General features: G+C 39.2%; 1 protein-coding gene across 3 annotated transcripts in view; it reads left to right on the forward strand.

The window, feature by feature from the left end:
- Nucleotides 1-25,382, forward strand: part of MAGI2 (membrane associated guanylate kinase, WW and PDZ domain containing 2) — a 708,774-nt gene that overhangs the window by 640,816 nt on the left and 42,576 nt on the right. For 2 of the 3 annotated variants that reach the window (XM_042872317.1, XM_042872318.1), the window contains exons 14-19: nt 3,419-3,611; nt 4,506-4,592; nt 6,621-6,869; nt 17,647-17,832; nt 20,329-20,578; nt 23,745-23,985. In XM_042872317.1, coding sequence (XP_042728251.1) covers nt 3,419-3,611; nt 4,506-4,592; nt 6,621-6,869; nt 17,647-17,832; nt 20,329-20,578; nt 23,745-23,985 — 1,206 coding nt within the window. The remainder of the gene's footprint in view (nt 1-3,418; nt 3,612-4,505; nt 4,593-6,620; nt 6,870-17,646; nt 17,833-20,328; nt 20,579-23,744; nt 23,986-25,382) is intronic. The other variant, XM_042872319.1, reaches the window with a different exon arrangement.

Below are 25,382 nucleotides of genomic sequence, written 5' to 3' on the forward strand. Positions count from 1 at the left end.
GCCGAAATAGTCCACTTTAAATATTTGTAAGCATAAAGATGCTTTCCAAAAGAAAGACTTAAGTTTGTGAAGGTATCTCAAACATCATGACTGTGGCTTGTGCAGTTCCAGTCACCTCTTGAACCTCATGAGATCAAGCCACCAAAGGTATTTATCACATCTTCCTATGGCCAGGCAAATTATAGATAATGACTCTATTACAGGGTATAATATTTCTGAAGCTACAAATTGCCATCCCAAAGTGGGGAAGTATTTTGAATACATTCAAACAGCTCAAACTCAAAATCACAGGAACACACACATAATTACAGTAAGAGTTTCTCCTTTTCAACACGACCTGGCTGGGATTCATTTCATAAATGCCTGCAAGATGTACGTGAGCTGCTCCGAAAGCAATGCCTCCTATTTTATTATGTTGTTCACAATGTCAGAGGTAGGTGGAGGAACTGCAGTAGAGATTGAACCTTCCCACCAATATTCCCTTACATTTTGTTGCTGTGTGAAAGATGGCAGTGCAGGGCAGTCTGACAAAACGGCATCTGGCATGGCAGTGTGTATGAAGCAAAGATGTGTCATTGAATTCCTATGTGCAGATAAAATCACTGACATTGATTGACTCTTGCTGAATGTTTATGGTGGATGTGAGAACAGTGGTGTGATTTGTTCTACATTTCAGCAGTGGCAACAGCGACAGTGGGGCATCTTTGCTGGTACAGATTTTCATGTGTGCAAAATGCAGGCTCTTGTTCATCACTGACAAAAACGAACAGCTAATGGTGGTGACTGTGTTGAAAAATAGTTTTTTGTAGGTGAGAATTTGCACTATCAAACACTGCTACGGCTCTCACTGCATCTGTTGTCGTTTCCATGGAAATAAATAGGAGGCATTACTTTTAGAGCGACCTGCAGTATTTTGTGCTCAGTGCCAAGAAAGAGACATTTCTAAGACATAACAGAAGTCTACAGAGCAGAATGTTAGGGTAATTCAGACCACACATTAGGAGCTCCTATTTTTAGCATTGGGTAGAGTTCAGAAGATTATCTTGAATCCAGACATTTAAAATTAGGTGAGATTTATCACACCTTAGATGTCTATTTCGTAAAGTTTATTGCATGCCCATGAATCTGTTCTATTTACATTGAGAGAAACTGAAACATAAAGTCAAATAGTTAGTAAGTGTCACAAAGAAACTCAGTACCAAAACAGACATTAACATGGATGAGTTATAAAACCCAAACTTCAGATTATGCTGTGTCACAATCTTCCTAATCCCACCATTTTGCATGCTTAATCCGAAGCAGTGGGTGAAAATTACCTTTTTTCTCTACAACACAGTCTTTATTGCCATAAAAGTCATCATCCTTTTCTTTATGCATTCAAAGTAATCTCATACCTGGTAATATAATCCTGATAAATATTTTGTTTAATTTGTGTTTTGCTTGTAGAATTTATAGCTATTATGGAAACTACTTAGCCATGAAATGAGAGCACATAGTGGATAAGAAGCAAATTCAAACATGGAAAATGAAAAAGGAGAATGAAGTCATACTTGCTTCTAAACATGCCCAGTAACAGATACGGTGGCTATTGTCTTGGCGAACAAGCTACCTGCAGTGTTCAAAATAGCACTGCTGCTTTTGTCCAGCAGTGTCCTTTTGCATAAATCAGTCGCACAATCACACTTCACTGTAGACATTGAAAAGAATAAGAAATAATTACTTGATTTGTCATAAGTGGAAGGAGTTTTTGCATTTTGCAGTAGATACTGTGAGCTGCCTTTCTGCTTCTTCAAAGTTTAAAGATGAACAAATTATTCAATATTTTGGCAGCCTAGGATCAATTATAAAGAAACTGCAAATACCCAGTAATGCAAAAGAAGGAAGATAATCCTTACAATCCTACAATCTAAAGAAGCTTCTCAAGATAATTAAGAAAAGTTTTGACAAGATAGACAAATGCAAAGGTTTTGAGTTACTTTGTGCAGATCCAGCTAAATTTGGCTTTGCACGGATCATTTCTTCTCCAGTGAAGAGGAATAACTGCATATTTCATAGCTGTGTTTTTCACAAAGTGTTTTCCAAAGCTTTGAGGTGTATTCTTCCAGTGTTTGAAGAACAGAATGGAGAACCTGAAAGAACATCTCTGGGAACTCAGCCTGGTATTGCTTATAACATCAGGAAGCAGGAAAATGCCAGATCTTGTTCTGTCTTTGCTACGTTTTCTAAGCAACAGTGAGACAAAGACAGGACAGAAAATGGGGAAAATTCTGCAGGCTCCACACGGGGAGTTTCATTTAAACACTCTGTTGGGGTGCTTCCAACTCTGCAGCTGAGACCACAAAAAACAAGACCACCTGTGTGACTACAACATCAGCCTTTTCAGCTCTTCATGGAAAGCAATATGAGACGGCTTTATCTTTTATTATTTAAAGTGGATTGTCACACAGCATGTCACATCCATCATTCTATGCTCACTCTATCACTGAACAGGAGAAAAGAAAATTTGGAACTTGCTCTGTGAATGCTTTAATATTCTTTCAAAGAGAGCAAGATCTGTTAGAATCAGTCTTGATTCTTCTACCAGTTATTCCACAGGGAAAATATATGTCTTCTTCTAATAAATTATGTGGATTTATGTGCATAGAAAGTGGAGAAAGTCATTAAAAGATTCTGAACAGATTTTTTACTAGCTTATATGTCCCATACAAATTACTTTTTAATATTGATTTGGGAAAACAACATCTGCACAGAGTAAGCTGACATTTTTTCATTTTGCTAATCAGTTGCTACCTGAGCAATTATTCCTTATGAGTAGTGATATTTAATATAGCACTTTTTTTTTTTTCCCCTAAAGAGTCCCAAAGCAAACTCTATGTCAAGGGGTCATTTCCACAACTGACCTCAACTGCATTATAGAATAATAGAATCATAGAATCATCAAGGTTGGAAAAAAACACTAAGATCATCTAGTCCAGCCATGATTCCATCACCATGCCCACTAAACCACGTCGCATTACTCCAGGTGCTCACACAGTGCAGCAGTAAGTAGCCTCAAGTAAGAAATATGCAGACTAACTAAATTTGAGTCAACAGGACCATTAAATTGAATTAATCTGTTTAGATTTTCTGCAAAATCTAGGCTATATGAACTCACCATCTCAGATAAATTGTCTTGATTTGAAGATAACAGGTTAATAATCCTGAGATTGGGATTTCGCCTTCTCACCAAAAGCAAGAAAACATCTTCTGTCACACCTACAGTGCAGGAACGTGGCTTTCAGGAACACACAGATCTTGCTGAGTCACAAACTGTATCTTAACAGAAGGGGAAAATGTCTGTATTGTGGGGATTGTGTATATGGGGGAAATGTCTGTGTACTCTGTATATGTATCATGGCTTTGTTCCTTTGCTGCCTAGATCCTCATCGGAGCAGTAATTGCAATGGGCTCAGCAGACAGGGACGGTCGCCTCCATCCCGGTGATGAACTGGTGTATGTGGATGGGATTCCAGTGGCCGGCAAAACCCACCGATATGTGATTGATCTTATGCATAATGCTGCCCGAAACGGGCAGGTGAATCTTACTGTGCGGAGAAAGGTGCTACCCACGGGTGAGTGAAGAAGACTGGGAAAAACAGCTCACTGCTATCAGCATGAGCAGGTGCTGACAAATAGGAGTGAATGTTTTCCGTCATTTGAAGAACAAATAGTTGTAAACATGCGTCCCTTGTTTCTGTGATGAAAACGCTAATGCTGAGTGTTGCTTCCTGCAGAAGTGGGTGTCCCACTGGCAGCCCCAGTGTGCCATGATTGCTCTGGGTTTGTTCTGTGCTGTCCTGGTCTGTGCTGTCTCCTCTTGTCTGCTTTTGGGACAAAATGTTCACATTGAATTAAAGCTGTTAATGCTGATTGTGTGTATAAGCAAACAGAGAAATTCTCAGAGAATGTTAACTATCTAGTACAAGGACTCATTTCACTCTCGTACGTATTAAAAGCCCATTTCTGGTCTCACTGATGCCATTTGGAGATTTTTGCCCCAAATAGAAGGTCAGCTGGCTGAAGTCGATCTGTAGGGAGGAAATGGCTGCTAGAAAGCAGGGCCACTTCCTCCCGTCAAGCAGACACTTCCAGGAAGTAAAGCTAAAACAATATGAATGATCTGAAGTAAATAAAACCTTTAGAATAGACTGAAGAACACACAAACTTGGAAAAATGTGCAGCAGCATCTGTCAAAGTGGATTGCTACTGTTCCTTATCCAAGAAAGAAGTGTGCTGTTTCTAACATGGACAAGGTTAGTGCAATTTGCTGAGGCACCAGAAATGAGCACATCTTCAGCCTGTCCTGTCGCCCACCTCCTGTGCCCTGGACTGCTGTCGCTGCCTGAGCTGCTCCCCCCCACTCCCCTGCCCCAAAGCCAACCTCAACGCACCCCTCATCCCGCAGCCCCTCGTTGCGGCCCCATTTTGCTGCTGCGGGACTGACTTTCTTCTGTTGCCAACTGCAGAGGCCTGCAGCCAGAAAGGGCCCCCTCCGCCTGCCGCGACGCCCCCCTGCAGCTCCCCAAGCACTAGGAAAATGGCCAATAACCAAGGTAATGCGCCGGATGCTTGCGAGCCAGCTCCTTACCCAGGTCTGCCTGGTGATATTCAAGACCCATCTGGACACTTTCCTGTGTGACCTACTGGAGGGAACCTGCTTTAGCAGGGGGTTGGGCTAGGTGGTCTCTTAAGGTCCCTTCCAACCCCTATAATTCTGTGATTCTGCTATTTATGTAGGGGTAGAAAAGGGTATGTGTTAAAGTTCAGGGTCTGAGACAGTCCAGTCTCCTGGCATGCAGAATGGAGAAAGCCAGTAAGACACCTGAGTTATCCTGGGTTCCTGAGAGCACCATGCTGGGGAGCTTTGTGTATAACTCGTTAATATTTAAGCATTTCTATCGATGAACAGAGTTTTAATCTTGTGTCTTACAACATAAGCTTAGTGGGAGACTTTAAAAATGACTGATGTGAACATAACTGAAAAATGAAGTATGATCATCTTAGCCACATTGCATCCAAGGTGGCTGTATAGAGTGGAGAGCACTGGGGCTGCCCTGCGCTCACCTGATGGCTGACAGCTGATGTCCATGTATTATCCAGCCTGAGACCACTGCCTCACACAGACCTCTCCCAGGCTGGGAACAGACTCTCACCATCCAGGAGCACAATTTGATTACGAAACCACAGATTGAAAGGCCATTTCTTCACAGGCAGAAGCAAAATGTAATTTTTCTGATGAATATCTTTTGCAGAGTTAACAATCAGGTAGCTGTTTGAACTTTTTCTCCTTTATCTTTGTTTTCCTATGCTTGCTTAATGGCCTTCAGTTGCATTTATTTATGTCCAAGCCAGCTCTTGGTCATTCTGCAGGGTAAGATAATTTCCTTTCTGTTGCAGCCATACTGATACAAACGGCATTCAGTTTTCTGAAACATGACAGCCAGAAAATGAGATCTCTCTTGTCACCGACTATGGCATTTAGTTGCAGATTTGGTTCAATAACTCTTGGAGATTTTCAATTCTAACACAGGAGTACAATAATTGTTTGTTTTTCTTCCTCCTTATTCTCTCTAATCACTTTATTCCGTAGTCGCACAAGGACTACTAAAGGACACACTTGACTGAGAAAACAGCAGCCTGGCCTTGAATGATGTTTATTTTATTAATACATACACACTGAAGGTCTAATCTGTGAGTTTTCTTCCTAGAAGGCACATGTGCATGCATAAGCTCTGCACGTTCAGAGCCCATCATCGTTGAGAAGATGTATTACTTACAATTATCTGAAAGTTCTGCATTAAATCCCAATATGTAATGATCTGTGTAAACAACTTAGATCTGCAAGGAATATTACTCCTTTTGTTTTTTCATCTTTTACTTACTGTTTCTAATTGCTAAAATGCTTGTACTAAAAAAGTGTTTAATCCTTAAAGGCTGAACTTGTTCTCTGGTTTTGCTACTTTAAAACAACAGTAAAGGATACCACTATTCCTTCTGCCCTTTCCAACTCATCACACAAGAGCATCTTCCAAACCTTTAAATGAGCACTGCTTCTGTGACAGCACCCACAGAAAGACTGTGATTATTTGTCATTGTATAACTGCTCTGTTCCATAAATGCCTTGTGAGCATGCTAATCAACTTGTAAGAGGAAAATTATGCAGCTAATCCTAATTACTCTATGTTAGCTGCTTGTTTAAATTATTTTAATCCAAACACAAATAATTTTATATTGGATTAGACAGTCACATTTTCCTCTTGATGACAGATCCACCAGCAGACAAGGGAATGGTGCTTGCTAACATTTAGCCATCCAGATAGCCACTGCTTTTACTTCCCTCTCCCTTCTGTTAGACAGCTTAGCACTGAGTATTCATGCTTACTTTATCTGATTGCCCTTGAATTCTCTGCATAATCGTGCAGATTCCTGTCTCTCTGCATCTATTACAGCTCCCAGCTTAATACTCGCAGCAGTCTGGGCCACAGACAGCCAAGTGTATTCATGTTGCATTAGCAAATGTACTGTAAATTGAGATCCACTGAGCAAGTCAGACTGTAAAACTGGCATGACTTATATTTTAGGAGAGCCATGCCCAGAGAATGGCAGAAGCCCAGGCTCTGTGTCCACGCACCACAGCTCTCCAAGAAGTGACTACGCGACTTACGCTAACAGCAATCACGCTGTCTCCAGCAGCAACGCGACTCCTCCGGAGGGCTTCACATCCCACAGCCTGCAAACCAGCGACGTGGTGATCCACCGCAAGGAGAACGAAGGGTTCGGCTTTGTTATCATCAGCTCCCTGAACAGGCCCGAGTCAGGGTCCACAATCAGTAAGTAAATAATGGTTTGCAGCTTTGTTTTTCCAGTTTTGCCCCAAGTTTAAAAAGAAAAGAAAAAAAAAAAGTAATTAAAAGCTGACACCTGCTAATTAATTGCTGCACTAATTAAAGCTGAAGGGACCCTCAAGGTTGTTTCCAGAGACGCTATTTGTCCTCTGTGTATTGGAGAAATCCAAAGGTTGTTCTCGCCTCTGAGCACTGCTTTATACACTCATTTGGATGTCTGAGTACAGCAAAATTCACCCACAAAGAAGATTTTTTCTGTTCTTTCATCCCAAAGAAACACTCAACAGGTAACCACCAAGGATATAATTAACATGCAAATGTATTTATTTATTTATTCATTTATGTATTTATTTTTAGTCAAGGTGAAGTTCAGGAATTTGAAATAAAAGCTGAGGTAATGACTGCACCTGTCCAGTTAGGGCACTGCAGAGGAAATTTGAATATTTGAAAACTTGTCAGAGAAAGGCACAGGGAGATTGGTTTTTTTTATTGGCTGGACCATAAAAAGCACAGAAGTTACCACTGAGCACAGGGGTTGATAAATACAGAATCAAATCTGAAGGATTATAGTTCACTTCCCATTTGGAAAACTTAAGTTTGCTGGGGTTCATTGCTTTGATACAGGCATCTGGTGCCATTTGAGATGCACCAGGCACATCAAGGGAGCACAGGCAGTTGGAGCAGAGCAGAGCCATATCTAGTGGCAACTACAGGCACAGAGGCACCCTTGAGTGTTTCAAATAGCACCTGAAGCTTAACTGGCTGAATAGAGTCCCTTGGAAATAGGATCAGAAAAAGCTTTATTTTGAGAGAGATACCCATCTTCCACCAAATCCATCTGAAACTTTGACTGTTGGCCACTTCTGAAAAATCAAGGCAAGTGAGGCCATTCGTCATTTTGCATGTTACAGCCTAATTCAGTCCTTTGCTCACATCCCAAACATGTTTAGAAGAATCTGTTCTTTAGCCCAAACTGATTTCTGAGGAAATAAATGACACTGGGGCCACACTGCAGCCTTCTACATTGAGAAGAGAAAAGTGCACAAGACAGCATACAAGATATAGAAAGCCGTATCTTATAATAGCAAATGACCTCAGAAAACTTCTTTGCAGTATTTCATGACCGTGCAGTTATTTAAAGAGTTCCTTTTTGGATTACCTCAGCTGAATTTCAAAATTCCATGATTGCTAGAACGAATATTGTAACAAAACATGGATAATTAGCCACTTGGGACTCTGAGTTTTAACTTTATCGAATATAATAGCCCTTTGGAAGTTCTTTGCAGAAGACCAGATAGAAAAAAATCCATAAATGGCATTGTGATACATACATATTAATCAGCTAAGCTAGTCATGAATTTTTCAGAAAATTATTTCACAGAAAAGATATGTGGTTGGGGGAGATGGAAAGAGAGGAAGAGAAAATGACCAACCAACCAAAAGTTCTGTGACTTAAATACTCTAAGGAGCACAACAGATTCAGGTTCAAGATCCCACTTTTCCTCCTGACCTCCATCATATCGGGGTATGCCTTTCTTTCTCCCCAAGCAAGTAGGTAGCCCCCATTGGAGAGTAGCTGAGCACCTCCAGGAGTAACTGAACATAGCAGTTGGCTGTGCAAGTGACGAGCAAATTTATTCAAATAATAACTGCATTGGATTTCAGTGATCGCAAGACAGTAAGAAACTCTCAAATCCAAAGTTTGAAGAGCAGTAATGAACCTAAAGATGACATTTACTGTAGACAGTGGCAGAACAGAAAATACTATTTCGAGGTAAATTCTGTACCAACAATTTAACAGAAAAAAAATGAGCTGAAAATGACAGTATGTCAGTAGCAATGAAAACAGGCTAAAAATCTTTGGCCTTTTGAATTTTATGGGAAATTTGTTTTCCTTCACTAATATTTATTTGGGCAAAGTAATTTGGACTGTATTGCCAGTAGCACAGCCAATAGACTGAAGGCAAGTGATTATCTTCCTTTACCCAGCACTTGTTAGACTCCATCCAGAATATAGCATCCAAGTTTTGGGCTCTTTGGTACTGAATATTGTAAACTGAAACAAGCTTAGCAGCAGATATTTAGACTTCCTGAGGTCCTTCCAGCCTGAATTAACCTAAAATGCTTTGATCAAAATGCACTGCCTGAGGCAGAAGGCATGCCAACGGAGTTGGAGAGTAATATCCAAAATATAATTTACATCAATATCAGAATATGCATCTTCATTGCATCATGTCTTGTACCTTGCTTCTCACATTGGTATATTAATTTGATCAAAGGTTCTGCTATAGTTCCAGTGTTTTTGGTTTCAGAGCCACTTATTGCCAGCTTATGTATTCCCACGTAGCACCAAACAATGCTATGCAGACATACCCTAAACATACACAATCAAATTTTCATGTAGCAACTGCAAGGCAGCTCTGAAAGAATCAAAATGGACAGAAGAGATCAGAAAAATAATGTCATGTTGTGCCAAATGCTGATAGGAACAGCATAGCCTTCGAAGTCATCTCACTGGGAGCATCTTCAGGTCAAAGATAAGAAGGATTCGTTTGAGTGAGTTGTATCAGCAAAAGAAGATAAAGTGCATAAGTGAAGAACTCTGTTTGAGTAGTACATCCAGTAGCAAGTCATTCTACCTAGTACAGAGTCAGAGGATCTCAGAGTGTTAAGAAGTCTAAACAAATAAATGTATAAGTAAATTCATCTGTCCAGGCTCCTGGACAAAAGGTTAACTTCCATAGCCCCAGTACAGTTTATCATGCTTTCTTTGAGACTTTGTTCCAAGAGTAAAGGTTGCCTTGGCTCTCATTTCTTATCCAGATGGGCCACCTAAATTTGACCTTACTCCTTACTTTCTATTGCTAGATAGGCTACATGGTTTGTCAAAATTCTGTCAGCTCCAGTGGTTTCTGTGAAATATTCAGTGTAATGTGCCCAGCTGAATGCCTGGAAGCTATAAAGCTTAGATTTTCACTTTTAGTTTGATGTGGATCCTGACAACTTTGGCCTCAGAGGCTCCATGAGTATCTTCACAGGTTCTGTGGCTGTGATGGAGGCCTCGGTGGCTCAAGTTAAATAACTGTAGCCTATAACTGAAATCCCACCTTGAGGAATACCTTCATGCTTCTGCTAAGAAAAATATTCCCAACACATGTGGTTCTGCTAGGCAGAGCTCCCCCAAGTCCCTGCCATCCTGCCACAAGCAGTGTGGGAGGCTTTCGAGGTGCAGTGGCATGTGGGGTGGCACTGCCTCACATGGCAATAGTGAGTGTCACATTATAGCTGAAGTCACTGAAACTTAAATAATTAATCTAAATGTTGTATTACATTTACAAAAATACTTAGTAGTGTGTGTCATCTATGGTTAAAACTCTTTCTTTGTGAAGGCATTTAGGGCATCATGATGAGCTCTCTATCTGCATCCTTATAGAAAAGCACTTGCAGTCAAATGGAAATTGTCAAGAAACGCTCTCAGTGAATTTCTCCTTGAGCTTGATGGAATGTGTTTGTTCCTACAAGTTTCACATTGTCCTGTTACTTTTACTTTGTTTTTGATGTGGGTCCTTCTAGAGACAGAACGTGTGATTCCCTGTAAATCCCTGAACACCCAAATTTCTGTAAAAAAGAACCGTGTACTGTAAGCAGATGTCATTAACTGCAAACTGCCAGTGAAGATTGGCAATATTTCCCGGTATTTTACCCTAACAGTTACTGGCAATTAGCAGAATTACAAGGTGAAAACAAATTGAAATTTCAGAAGTAACCAATAAACAAATAATTTAAAAAAAAAAATTGTATGATCTTTCTCTTGTTTAACCACAGAGAAAGTAAAGATTTTAATTTGCCTGTATACTGCTTATGCCAATGACTGTGGATTTTAAAAACGTTAGAAAGCAGAAACAAATGAAAGAAGGTTCTCTCATTTCTCAGAACATGCAATTTTAACTAAAAATCCAAGATAAGCCTTTGCTGGATACAGAAAATAAGAGTTCTGAAATAAGTCCCATTCAGTCCAAGTTCCTTTGAGCCTGTTGCAGTTTAGAGATAAAAAACAGTTTCTTGATCAATGATGACTGTGATCTGAGGCAATTATCTGTTCTGCAGTTTCACCCATGCTTCTTTCTGAGAATGAAGGTGCCTGGGGACACCATTTTCTGTGATCAACCTGCAAATTGAAAAGACAGAGCTTTGGAAATAAGATATCCATCTACTCCAGCTTGGAGCTCTTTGGAACATGGCAGTGAGAAAACACAAGCAACATGTGTCTTCTGTGGGACGTAATGGGGACTCATGGGCAAAGGGCCTGGTTTCTCATTTCTGCTTGGCTTTGATATTCAGTTTCGAGTTGTTTTTCTACTTCTTCAGCTTCAAAAAGGCACTTTCCACGTGTTTTTTTTTTTTTTAGTTGATATTAAAATTTGGAGCTGAAAGATATTTTTCATGTATTATTTTTTCAAATCAATATATACAATTCAGAACACAAGGGAATGATACAAAGATGTACCATGGGAGGTTCAGAGTTCATATTAGGAAGAGTTTCTTTACTGTGAGGGTGGTCAAACACTGAAACAGGTTTCTTATCAAGGTGATTGATGCCCCACATCCGTCAGTGTTCAGGAGCCATTTGGATAATGCTCTCATTAATTTGCTTTAATTTCTGGTGGGCCCTGAAATGTCCAAACAGTGGGACTCAATGATCTTTGGAAGGCCTTTTCAATTCTAATTATAGTTGTAATTAGTAAGAATAAAATAGCAAAAGAGAAAAGAGATTTTTTTTATATATCACTGAAGGCACTTTGCTACATGAATCATTCAATTGGCTACCTGATATTTTTGGAAAATAAAGCATGGAGGATCTTAACCACATCAGTACCCACTCTAGATGAATCCTGTCCTCCAGTATGTTCATGAATTGGTCGTTTGAACCTAAAGGAGCTGCTCACATGTTTTCTAAGATCAAAATCTGAGTAAGTTTATTTAGAACAAACTTAGATAAGAAATCAAGGTTTTGTCAGAGTTCATTTTGCTTTGATGACAAGCCTTTTAACGTACCCAATTTGCATCAATGTTTTGCTGCCCAGTTTTTGTTAGGTCTTCGGATTTCTAAACTATGTGCACTCCTTGCCTCCTAGCTTCTTAGGCTGATGACAAAATCATGCTGTGCAAGTCAGTATACTCAGTATTAGCACACAGAGGGAAGTTTCAGGTCATAGGTTTTCATCTTGTAAATAAAAGGAAATATTGACATCTGTAGGTATGCAGCATGCCACTGGTAGTTGGTTTTTTGTGTTTGTTTGGTTTTTTTTTCTCCAAATGAGTGTGACTAATAAAAAACATACATTTCAGGAACATATTTTTTCTTGATTCTGTAATTAGCCATGACAGAAACTCTACCATATTAAATCTTCCCAAATTTCAGATCATTCAGGAGCAATGAAATTACAGATATTTACATTTAATATATTCTTCCAACTGAAACTTGATATGTTGGAGTCCACTAGTTGAATGAAAACTCTTGCACCTTTTGAGAATTGAGGACATAGTAAATATTCATGTAATCAGCTGTATAACACTGAAAAGGACAGCTGGCTCAGGAAGGTTCACTAGTTTGGTTTATTATCTATAGGCATTAATATTAGAAAAGATTGTGAGAATTTATACTCCAGAGAGTTTAATAGAGGTTCAATTTTTTCCCCCTTAACTGATCTTTTTTGACATTTCAACGCTATGTAGAGGAAAAACACAGAAGTTACTCTTTACCACATATAGTCTTAGCAGTTACAACTAAAAGGATTGAGTAAAGAAAATTCTAGATGAAAAAAAAAAAAAAAAAAAAGAATCATTATTTGATGTTAACATCCTGTTAGAATCTACTATTTCTAACATAAGAGTCTCACAAGTGAGAGGAAGCCATTTTTATTTCCAAAAGACCAAAAAATTAATTGAAATAAACAGTGTTAGAAGTATTGGCATCCGACAGCTGCTCTGGCTTTGTGTAAAAGTGACCCAAGAATATGGACCTTCAGATATGAGCCACTAAATTTCTTTTTTATGATATGAAGGTGTGGGAAATATTGTGATTTTGATTATGAAGAGTAAAAGTGGGTAATTTAATCAAATAAAAATATTAATATATGTATGTGAATTTGTAGTTATCTGCTATTTAATGAGAACAGACCTTTCCCACTTCCTAAATAGAAATAATTCTTTTTAATAATTTTTCGTCTCAATTATTTAATTTAAGCTCTCTTCTGATGACAAGCTTAGAGCTGAGCATTGCACAATTAACCACCTTCTGGGAAAGCATCATCTGCTAGGTGCAAGCTCTGTGTCAGGCTGGATTTCTGACACAAATACTTTAAATATCTGGGAGAGATATGGGAAGAGAGGTTGATGGCCTCAAAAATCCTAGAACCTTAGATGCTCTCTTTATTCAAATCTCCCTAAAGTTACAGTTTTTTTGTTAAGTGCACTGCAAAAAAAAATTAGATCCCATCTGGAGATCCATTGTTAGAAACTCTTCCTGCAGCACTGCTGTTCTCTACTGGGTTCTTTGGGTCTAGAGTTATGGCCTTGGAATAATTATCTTTCCTTAAATTAGATATCCATATGTATTATTCAACTGTATCACATTTTGGATCATCTGATGGTAGTAGGAAAAAACATGTGTATCTGGTTTGAAGGACTGTATATTTTGTATGCACATGAGAGTATCTCATTAATTTCCCTTATTTCCAACAATAGAAGTCTGTATAGATCACTGTTTATGCATAGTATTTTTCTCTTGCAGTCTCATCCACTGCGTAGTCTGAAAGAAGTAAGAAATTAATTGTCCTATAAAAGGCCATCTTATCTTCTGTACTCACTCTTAGCTTGAATAATAGCTAAAAAAACCCTAAGTGTCTGTATCGCCTACTAGTCTTTAATGCTGTAAATTATTGGATCAAATTCTCTGCAGAGTCTAATCCAGGCACATGGTGCCACTGTTCTAATTGTGCACATTTGGAGAGAAGCTTATAGTGAAATCTGAATGGAAGTATGAATAAGTTTGTAAGATTTTTTAAGGTCCAGTGGAGTCATTTATCTCTAGTCAAGTGATCTGGGACTTCCTTTAAAAGGTTACATTATTAATTGCTCTGCTTAGATAAAAATAAAACCCTGAAGGTGTGATTAAATAAAAGATCTGAAGTGTTAACAAAGCCCTCATGAAATGCCATACTCAGAAGATGCTTCCTAGGAACAGAGCTGTGATGATGGACAATGCCAGTGAGATACGTGGGAGATACCAGCTCCACATTACCTTTGGTCAGGCATGGTGACATGGGACAAGTGTGCAGCAACAGTGGGGTGAGCTCTTACGGATTTTTCTAATCCCTTCTTGAATCCATTTGTTCTTCTGGAAGGCCAGAGGATTGCTCCTCTGTCTCTTGTTCAAGTTCATCAACGATAATGTGCTCATGGACAATTCTTTTGAACAGAGTCTGGTTTTTGCTTCTGACTCCACATTGTCTTTTTCTCAGTCTTTCCTAGTTCAGTGTTTTGTTATTCAGGAAGGGGATATTGGATCCATCAGCAATGCTCAGACGTTAGGTGCATGGTAGCAGACAAGCAGTACATCATTTCAGTTGCTACTCTTTTCCTAACTCATAAAATTATATTTACTGTTCTATTGTGGTAATCATCTTACAATGTCAGTATTGTTAAAGTCAGAAAATATCTCTAAGATCAACCAGTCCAACCATCAACCCATCTCTACCATGCTATCATAAACTACATCATAAACTACGTCCCTTGGTGCTGCATCCACACTGCAGATTTCTTAAGCACCTCCAGGGGTGGTGACTCCACCACCTCCTTGGGAAGCCCGTTCTTTCTAGAAAAGTAGACATGCTAATTACAAGATCTTCTAGGCAGTAATAGTTAATTTAGGGCCCATCTCTGCTTAATCTTAGCAATGGGTATTTTTTCTCCGTGTGCATAATTGTGCATTTCTTTCTGTGAAATCTTGTCTGTCACTTCACTCAGCCCACTCAGTACTGCCAGTTTTAGATGTGACCGTTCTGAATAATAAAAGTTCTCCATCATGGAAATTCACAGCTCAAGTCTACCTTTGTTCCTTAGCTTTTACGTAATTAATCCCCTATGAGTAGCTCCATCTTATCTGTTCACAGTACATATTCTTCCACCAAAGACTGTTCAAAACTTAAAAGTTTTCTAACGTAGTAGTAGTCAGACTTTCATAAACTTGCACATAAGATAATCCGCATCCCATTTGAAGCACACATGCCTGTCAAAAAGTACTTAAATAAATTCTTCCCTTCCGTATGCAGAGCATGATGGCCATGGTATTATTGTTTAGGAGGAGGCTTGGGCAGAGCTCCACTGGAGAGAGCAAGCAGTGCATTGAACCAGTATATCCTCAAATGAGAAGGACTAAATCCTCAAAAACCAAAGTGCTGTAGAGAAGATGCTTGATAGGTGTGAGCACTCTTCTGTTTCATAGCACTGCAGGACAAACTGATCCCAGAACATTTAGTTACCTTCATCAGACAGGCAAAGTCCATTTGGCTTAAAAGGAAGAAATAGGGGAAAAAAGTTCCTTCTCTTTTTCTTTCCTTTCCATTTCCCAGGATTTGGAGCTGAATCAGACTGTCATGGCCATCCCACCCAGCTTTGGTTTTAGCAGAAATCACAAACACGCAGACATCTGCTCTATTCACTCATCACGTGCAAGAAGTCCAACAGAAATTGTGCTGGCAGATAAACAGGATTCCCTGCCCTCTTTTCCCTTACTACTGAAGTTGTGTCCCTACGTAAGTTATTTACACTAGCAAAAACATCTTTAGGGTTAACAATGGCAAGCATGTGAATTTTATCTATGACGTCTCATCTGCAGTGCTTCTCCTTTCTTCCTACTCAATTTCTTGCTCACTCATATAAGGCATTCATATTTTCAGATCTCTACTGATGCGTAGCACAGGCAGGGTAATTTCAGACAGCTCCTGTATTGCATAACAGCAACAGCAATGGTTCAGTCCTAGTTCAAATGACTCTTAGTGGTGCTTTGTGAAATGATTTGATCAAGGGCTTTCTGTGAATGTAAATTGTTTCACTGTCAACTTACACTTTTACTTATTTGAGGAATCTGGGCATCAAGGGCAAAATAAAATCAAGTTCTTTACAAAATGAGGCCAGTTGTATATTTAAATGTATAGAATGACCACAGATACTCAGATAAGCTATTTGCCTGTTTCCTAAGCAGTAAAATATTTCTGAAGTAAACAAGCCTTATCTATTCAGTATTACTGAAGTCATAATTTAATTTACATTCTTGCCTGAAAGATAATTGTAATAAGCTTGCAATCTGGTTATGGCTTTCATTTCGGAGTATTCACTTAGATTTCTAGTTCTCAGAAATTTAATTTATAACACTGTATGCAACAGTTTCATCCTTATTAGAAGCAAAAAATCACTATGAGGAGTGCATATTGTGACTTTGCATGAGATGTGCAGTCTGTGTTTGTCATGATCACCTTCAGGAAATGCATACAAGGGATTGAGAAATTTGTTTTGCAATGATGAAGTATTCTGAAAATATTCCCTGTTAGTGTTTTGTTTGATAATAGCATTGATAGCCAAGATATCTCAAGGAAATGTTAATTCATTTTTTGCTTCATCTTTTCAAATTTCTCTTTAGATGTTAGAATGTTTAAGGATATATTATTTTAAAAAGAAAAAAAAATGCTTTTAAATACCATTTGGAGGTGGACAGCGAGGCAGAGCAGCTTTGGGCTAGGTTTGCTATGACTGAAGTATGGGATTGGCAGGGAATTCTCAGGCACTGTTATGATATTAATAGAATAAACAGTCAAATGAAATTGTGATAAATATATTTTACGTAATAAAAAGAAAAATACCATATTCTTTGGGGGAGAGATGGAGAGATGGGAAAAGTCGGCTATAGCATATCCATTTAGGTAAAAATGGGAGGAGAAACATCAGAAAATTCAGTAGGAAATGAGGGAAAAGACGGGACAAGAGAACAGATGGAGCACACAGGGAGATGGAGAACCACAAAGAGCAAAAGCAGCAAAGTTGATCTGTACAGTTTTAAGAATGTGTATGTATTTGTGTGCTTCTATTTGATGTAGTTAATGTGTCTATACACTCATAATTAACTGCAAATTAATGCTGACATGCATCTAATTAGAAAACTGCACATCTCTATAAATCTTCAGTATGATTTCTGCTTATCAATTAACGTTTGTGTGGAGGAGGAGAACAATGTAGTGAACCCTGGGCACTTTCAGTAGTAAAATCTGTTTGTATATAAAATAAATCATGTCTGTAGAGGCTGTATTACAAAATACAGACAAAAGGATTCTGTAAACTCAGGGGTGGGAGACAATTTAAGACTACTACTTAATGTGAAAATTTATCCCCTTCAGTGTTTTAATGCCTTATTCTTCTTCTGATCTGTTTATTGTCTAGTTACGTGCCTGGTTTGTAAACTAGCTGAACCATAAAAATGATGATGGACTTAGTATGTATATGCCATGTACATCTAGATTCTGATTTTCTAGCACAATCTATGTTGTTTTAATACAGATGGCATTATATAAGGCCAAGTGTTTTATGCACAAAGTATCTTTTCATTCAGGTGGAAATTTCTCCCAAATTAGCTCAGTTTAGCTCTTCTGTTTGTGGCACCACCACTTACTGCTGCATAAGCTAACTGTGACTGTTCTTCCTTGTCTAGCTGTACCCCATAAAATAGGGCGGATAATTGATGGAAGTCCTGCTGATCGCTGTGCAAAACTTAAAGTCGGAGACCGGATCTTAGCTGTGAATGGCCAGTCTATCATTAACATGCCTCATGCAGATATTGTGAAGCTAATTAAAGATGCAGGTCTCAGTGTAACACTTCGCATCATTCCTCAGGAGGGTAAGTCAATGGCCCTTAAAAACAGGAAGAAAATTTTGAGTAGCCTCCAATTAGCTTGAATTATGTCAGTGCTTGAAAGAACATCTTTTGTTTCACATTCTCAGCCGTAACATACAGTACACCAAAATTACAGCCTTAGAATCAGCTGGAATAATATCTGAATTCTTGAAAAGGTTTCTTGTTATGCAAAAGGTATTCAAAGGAAATTTGGAGAAATCTGAGAGAGAACAGATTAATAGAAATTCAGTTTTCATGTCTTTTGTAAGAACTGCCTTTTACATGGAAAAGCATCCTATAAGAAAGCAAGATTTCAAGTTCATGTCCTTTGAACAAAACCTTTAAGTCAGCAAAGTGACTGACAAGGCACTGCAATGGCTGTCACCAGGCATGTTCCAATATCAGCTACCTGTGACAAAGTGATGTGAAAGAAGAGTTCAGATTTGGTAGTTTCCTCCACATGTGCAAGGATAAGAGCACAAGGCAGGAAAGACATGAAACTATAAATATCTCATTTATAAGGTGAGGATAAGGAGAGATTAATTATTCTGATCATTACTGCACAGGCTTATCAGTGGAGGTCCTTTGATGTTGGCTTCATGGGTTTTGAGGTTGATTTCAGGACTTTTTGTAGTTTAATGGTCTGATTACCATCAGAACCAAGAGTCACATACACGAGGTAATGCAATTACTTAATTACTTGAGTGACCCTCACTTTCTGCTGTTGCATCCAGCAACTGGGTGAGGAATTAGCCTGACACTGGCCATGGATTGTCACTGAGGGAATGTGCCTATTTTGCTAAATGAACTCAGTGAAGGGAAGAACACATAAACACAGAAGCTCAGAATTCACCCCAGAGAGCTGCAAGAACAGTAGTGTATGATCACCAGAGGTCAGTCTTGTGAGCAGCTACAAACTAGTGTTTTGCTGTATGCAGTCCATGCAGTTTATTTAGGCTTTCCTTGCACACTGAATAATGCATATTAGCAAATTACTGACATTTAAGTATTTCCCATTTAAGTAAACGGGAACGTTAAACTAGAAGGAAAGCAGATGCAGTGCTACAAGCTGCTCTCAGTTGCTGGTGGAGCATTGTGTGTGCAAGGCAAGGCTGCCCCGTGTGGCTGGGTGACATTGGATGCCTCATTTGCCTTCTGGGATTAGCTTCCCAATTTATAAATCAGGAAAAAAAATCTAATACCTCTGTAATGTACTTTCAGGTGAAAAATGCCATATAAATGCAAAACAGTTTTAGAAGCAGCTTATGATTTGACTTGTTCATCCATAGTTATGAGAGTAATGTAGAAACCAAGGACAATATTCTCAGTCTCTGCCTCTGAAACTCTGCAATACAAAAGAGGCTCACAGATGCAAAATGGGCAATTAAAGCCTTAAGCATAGTAATTACACAGACAAGTATTGCTTATGCCTGCATGAGGAGCGCTTTAAGTGCAGATATACAAGCTTTTTTGACGATTAAGCCTAAATTGAAAAGATTTTTAATAAAGCATCCTAAACTTTTAGAACAATTATGAGCATAAATTAAAGAAGCAGAAAGCTGTTATAAGCACAGTCAAATGAGACAAACTCACTTGTTACAAAATGTAAAATAAAATAGTTCAAAATTCAAACTAGATTCAAATGCAAAGATCTGGGCAAGATCTGGATCTTGCCTACCTATTGTCTGGCCACACTGGCCTCACTCATTTTGTTGCAAGCAGGAATAAAAAAAAAAAAAAACAGTGTATACTTTGCTGTTGATAATGTATACATGATGACCTGTGCAGTTCTCCATCCTCTGGCAATAGCTTCCGAGCAATGCTGAGCCAGTGTGCTGGGAGAAATACATTCGATATAAGTTTGATGCCAAATGTGTCTTCGGGGTGAAATGTGAAGGTAGAGTGTAATGCCTGATTGTAGAAGCCATCTCCCAGCCCAGTCTCTCCATCTTTTTGAGTTTTACATTGTTTGGAAAAAGGAAGACTGGTTTTCTGCAATGTGAAGCCCTGGTCATTTGGCATCAGTAATATTTTACTTTTCACAGTCCCGAAAGATGTAAAAACTGCAGGGAATTCTTGTTGAGCTCAAAGAGCAGCGCATGAGTGGTTTAGCTTTCATGACAACATCTGTCATCCCATAATAATGCTGAGAGCACTAAAATCGTTCATTTTCTCAAAATGAAAAGTTTTCAAATATCAGTATTTCCAGGCTTTCGTAGCAACCATGACGCATGGAAGCCATTTGCCCTGTTCATTTGGGTTTTAAATAATGAGGTTGTCAACCAGAGCTGCAGAATTGGCCAGGCTTTCAGATCTCAGAGAATACCAAGAGGAGCCTATTAGCCTCAGACGTCTTAAATTGTAATTATAACCCAAGAGAGCAAAAGGTACAAATCATACATTTCTGGAGTGCGACTGACAATGGTCATCAGCTACCTTTGCCCTTTGTTAAATGCCATTCTGTGACAGCTCTTTAATCTCTGGCTTCCCGTTATGCAGAGTTGAACAGCCCAGCCTCAGCACCCAGCTCAGAGAAGCAGAGCCCCCTGGCCCAGCAACACAGCCCCTTGGCCCAGCAGCAGCAGCAGCAGCAGCAGAGCCCTCTGGCCCAACAGCAGCAGCAGCAGCAGCAGCAGCAGCAGCAACAGCAGAGCCCCCTGGCCCAGCAGCAAAGCCCCATCACCCAGCACAGCCCTGTGGCACAGCCCACACTCCCACAGCCCCTGCAGCTGCAGGGACATGAGAACAGGTAAGAAAATAGCAACTTCACGGCCTGCAGTTCCCTCGTGGAGATGGCATGGTCTCTAACACCCAGTGCTGCTGGGATCATGCTCACAGGTGGTAAACTGTGCTAACATGTCTTCTGTGAGTAGCCTGGGCTGCATCAAAGTAGTGTGGCCAGCAGGTTAAGATTCTCCCCTTCTACTCCACTCTCATGAGAACCCATCTGCAGATATTACACTCAGCTCTGGGGTTCCCAGTATAAGAAGAGCATGGAGCTGTTGGAGTGAGTCCAGAGGAGAGCCACAAGGATGCTTGGAGGACTGGATCACCTCTCCTTAGAAGAGAGGCTGATGGAGTTGGAATTGCTCAGTCTGGAGAAGAAAAGGCTTTCAGGAAACCTTATAGAGGCCTTGCCATAACTTAAGTAGCCTACAAGAAGGCAGCAGGACTCTTTAGCAGGGAGTGTTGTGATAGAACAAGATATAACAATTTTGAACTAAAAGAGGGAATAATTAACTTAGTGCAAAGAAATTATTTCCTGTGTGGATGGTGAGGCACTGGAGCAACCTACAGATGCCACATCCGTGGAGGTGCTCAAGGCCAGGCCGGTTGGGGTCCTGGACAATCTGATCTAGTGGAGGAGTCCCTGCATATGCTAGTGGGTTGGAACTAAATGGTCTTCATGGTCTTTTCCACCCCAGTTCTGTGATTCTGTGGCTAATATTATTCTTAATAGAGATCTGCCCAAACTTCTTTAAATATCCACTGGGATCATGTTTTTACTAGGGAGCTGAATACTAGCATATTCCCTGCTAATCATTTCATAAATAGCATAGGACTTTCTTACTATGTTATCAGTCACAAAGCAGATCTATTAACATGTGATGATGATATGGCCTTTTTCCCATTATCTTACGTGTCGTTTTCTTTAGCTCATTGCAGTTCTGGAGTCAAGAAGATATTTTTTATTAAAGGTTTTCTCCATGGTGCATAATTTTCCAGCCAATTTATCGTGTATAACTTATTTATGTGCACTGAAAAAGTTTATCAGAGATGGAAAAGAAATAGCAGGGGACAGATGTATTAAATGCTTAATATATCAAAAGCACACTCATGCTATGCAATGATACAGCTTTCTGTGATCTCCAATCAAGCTATTTAGTCTTCAGATTAATTTTTGGTGTGTGAAATGAAGCTGATTGTGCTGTCTTTATGCTAATCTTCAGCAACTGACATACATCAAGGCCCTTGTCCCCAAACAGTAGGTACTGGTTACAGAATTTTAACTTTTTGCTTCTGGAGATACTTGAGTTCAGTTGTTATGCACTGCACCCTCCAGTTTTTCTTGTTCAGCAGATGTAGTACCTTCACTTGCCCAAAAGAGTTTTCTCTCAATTAGTCACACTTGGCAGATTTCTTTCCATTATATTTTATTGAATATTTCTCCAAAAGTGATCAGTTTTTAAAAGGCATGCACTTCTGACGAAATGCAGTGTACAGCTTTCACAAAAGTCTCTCTGGGTAACTGTAAGTCAATATTTAATATCTGCTGATTTGGGAATTTTCAAGGGTGATCTGTAAATGTTACTAATTAAAATTTCATAAAGAAATTTTGTAATGGTTTAACTGAAAGTCATGATCTATAATTGGTCATTAGTCCATTTACCTACTCAACAGCTGTAAATAAAAGCATTCTCATCTTAGATACAGCTGTGGTAGAACACTGAGAACCTGCCTAATGTTGACTCCTAGCCCAGAAAAAGAACCACTATTGCTAATTGTAAAGTGACTGTTACCAGATTTTATAAATATGATTACATCTGGTTTGTTTAGTCACATATATTGCTTCTGTATCAAAATTAAAATACTAAAAGATGCTTAAAACTCATAGAGATCCTAATCAGTATTCTTTATTTCACTGTTAATAAGGCTCAGTATCACATTAAGCCTCTTGTTCTCCATCTTCTTTTTACATGGGATTAAGATGCTGAGTAAAGAAAGTGAGAGGATTGCATGTATACGTGCAAGTCTTACTGTAGACACTGTGGATGTACAGGTTTTAAAAGAATGTTTGGCAGCAGGCTATTTCCATTTTCTCATAAATGCTAAAGGAAAGTAGTGGTTCTGGTACTTTCGTGTCTGGTCAGACACAGAGTTAATTGGAGTTAGTGTGTAGGAAGACCTGCCAGAGTGGTTTTGTAACTGCACTATCAAAGTAACAAAATTCTGACACATATCTAAAACATTCCAAATTGTTCGGATCGATTACTTATCTTCTCAGAGATAAATTAACATGAGCAAAACCGATGCTCTCCTTCATCCAAACTGCCATTTATTTCAATCAATAAATTCTTTTCAAAATTGCTTTCACAGTCACATACACACACAGTCACTTGGTCAGCTGCAGCACTACAGAAAGTCCCATTTTCTTTGAAATGTTAGAATTCATCTTCCTTTAACCAGCTGACAATTAAAGCAATATTTTATTTCTTATTAATTCCTCATTAACCAAATTTGTTTTCCTTTTACCCTGTGTGACTTCTTTCAATGACTACTGATTATGTTCTGTGGGCTTGCAGCCAGGCACTATTGCAAGGTGCGTGCAGTAATAATAAATACTGTATTAACGTGTTTTGTATCAAATGCCTTTCATTAGAAAGTTAACAGCTAGTAAAAAGAATGCATCCTTTTTTAACCTTTAGAAGTTCACAATATTAATGATTTATGTCACTGAAACAGAGGGGCTATGAAAGTCTGCACTGTTGTTTCATTTACTCTATAGAAATCTTAATTCTGGAGACAGAATGTCATAAACTTAGTGGACTCTTTTAAGGTATGCATTGTTGGGGTGTTTACATGCAGTTTCATCTTTCAGGCAGGCAAGATAAAAGGGAATCAGGATGCTTCTTTCTTTGTCTTTCCCTCTGAGCCTAATCCCAATCTCACTGATAGCAGCTGGAAAATTACACAGTATGACCTGAGGGAGAAATGCTTATGCTTGTGTTTCAGAAGTGCTTGCCGATTTTGGATGCCTCAACTATTTACTCTCAAAAGTTTTGCTTATCTGTGAAAATTTGCTCTGTGGAATTTTGCAGTCAGGCAATTTGCTTTTACTCCTGGATATGGCATGTAATGCATATTTCTTCACACTTTTGCTGCTTTCTGAAATGAAGCCATTTTGCCTTTCTCAGTTATAGGTCAGAAGTAAAAGCCAGACAGGATGTGAAGCCTGATATCCGACAACCTCCATTTACAGACTACAGGCAGTCTTCAACTGACTACCGCCAGCCTCCCCTGGACTACAGGCATCCTCCTGTGATGGATTACCAGCAGCCACCACCCCTTGACTACAGGCAGCCACCCTTGCTGGACTACAGGCAGCACTCTCCCGACACCCGGCAGTACCCCCTGTCAGACTACAGACAGCCCCAGGTACAAAATGCTGACAGCTCTCCTCAATGGAAAGCGCTGCAGTTGGAAGAGAGAGATCATGTATTATTAAAGCAGCTGATGTTACAAGAGGAAAAGGCACCTTCATTGTTTTTACACTGAGTTACTGTTTCTGTGTAGAGGACATGAATGCAGAGCCATTAATATTAATGAAGAACCTTGTGATCTGCCAAATAATGCTGCATTTCTAATTGTGCGACTACAGTGTTAAATAAATGCTGTTTTTGAGGTACTGGAGAGGTAAAATCAAAGTTCTAAAATAAGCTGTCCGTGTATCAGCAGAAGTATTTAGTTGAGATGGCATTTCTAAAGCATTGCTGAAAAACAAGATTTTATCTAATCCAAATAAATAAATAAGTAAAAGTGAATCCTGATCTATAAAATTACTTTTTTGTCAGTAGTAGTCTGGATGAAGAGAAACAAGCTTGTGCAACCAGTCTCTATGAGATCAGGCATGATCTCACAAACTCAAATAAATATTAGATGAACCTTGGAAAGGACTATGCTGGTGATAAATATCTACTGACACTTGTGAAGCTTTAAGGACCTAGCTTAAAGTCCTGATGAAAATATCCTCCTTTCTTCTTACATGTATGCAAGGGGAAAAAAAAAAAAAAAAAAAGAAAAAGGAAAAGGAAAAAAAAAAAAGGGGCCACAAAGGTAAAAAATGTATTAAATAAGACAGTACGTTTTTCTGGACACTGTGTGCTGAAACCATATGTAGACGTTATTTTTGTGTCTGTGTTTTCCATGCCAGATACATGAACTCTATCACTGAAAATATCCAAATTCTTAAGTGGAATCCAGAGAAACTTCTGAGTTAATTCATTTCTGTTTCAAAGAAGGAAATATCTGTCCCTGTGTCCACAGCCTTAGAGACACTGTTTAGCAGCTAGAGATTGCCTAGGCTGCCCATTTCTCACCGATCTATTTAATTCTCTGTCCACTGGTATATACAGCTCAAGTTTGCTGTTGTTTTCCTCTTGATCCCATGACTTTTGCACATTTGGCTGCCAGTGGATCAGCAGCAACAGAGCAAGTTCCTACTGAGACCCCTCTGTGGTACTAGTAGTTCAGATCTGCCAAGGAAAACCTGGAAATATGAATCTCAGTGCCTACAGGATGCAGAACAAATAAGTTCAAACCCCTCACTTCCCACCTCCTCCTCAAGGCACATATTTTACCTGAAGTGAGGAGATTTGCTGCTCTTTGTGACTCCATGCAGTCCAACCTACTGAGCAAGATGAGTTGAAGCACTGGCACAGGTTGCCCAGAAAGGTGGTGGATGCCCCGTCCCTGGAGACACTCAAGGGGCTCTGTGCACCTGATTTAGCTGCAGGTTCCCTGTTCATTGCAGGGGAGCTGAAGTAGATTGCCTT

This window comes from Lagopus leucura, unplaced genomic scaffold (assembly GCF_019238085.1).
Source record: "Lagopus leucura isolate 7727_CA_CO unplaced genomic scaffold, USGS_WTPT01 Super-Scaffold_100008, whole genome shotgun sequence".
In the NCBI taxonomy this organism is placed as follows: domain Eukaryota; kingdom Metazoa; phylum Chordata; class Aves; order Galliformes; family Phasianidae; genus Lagopus; species Lagopus leucura.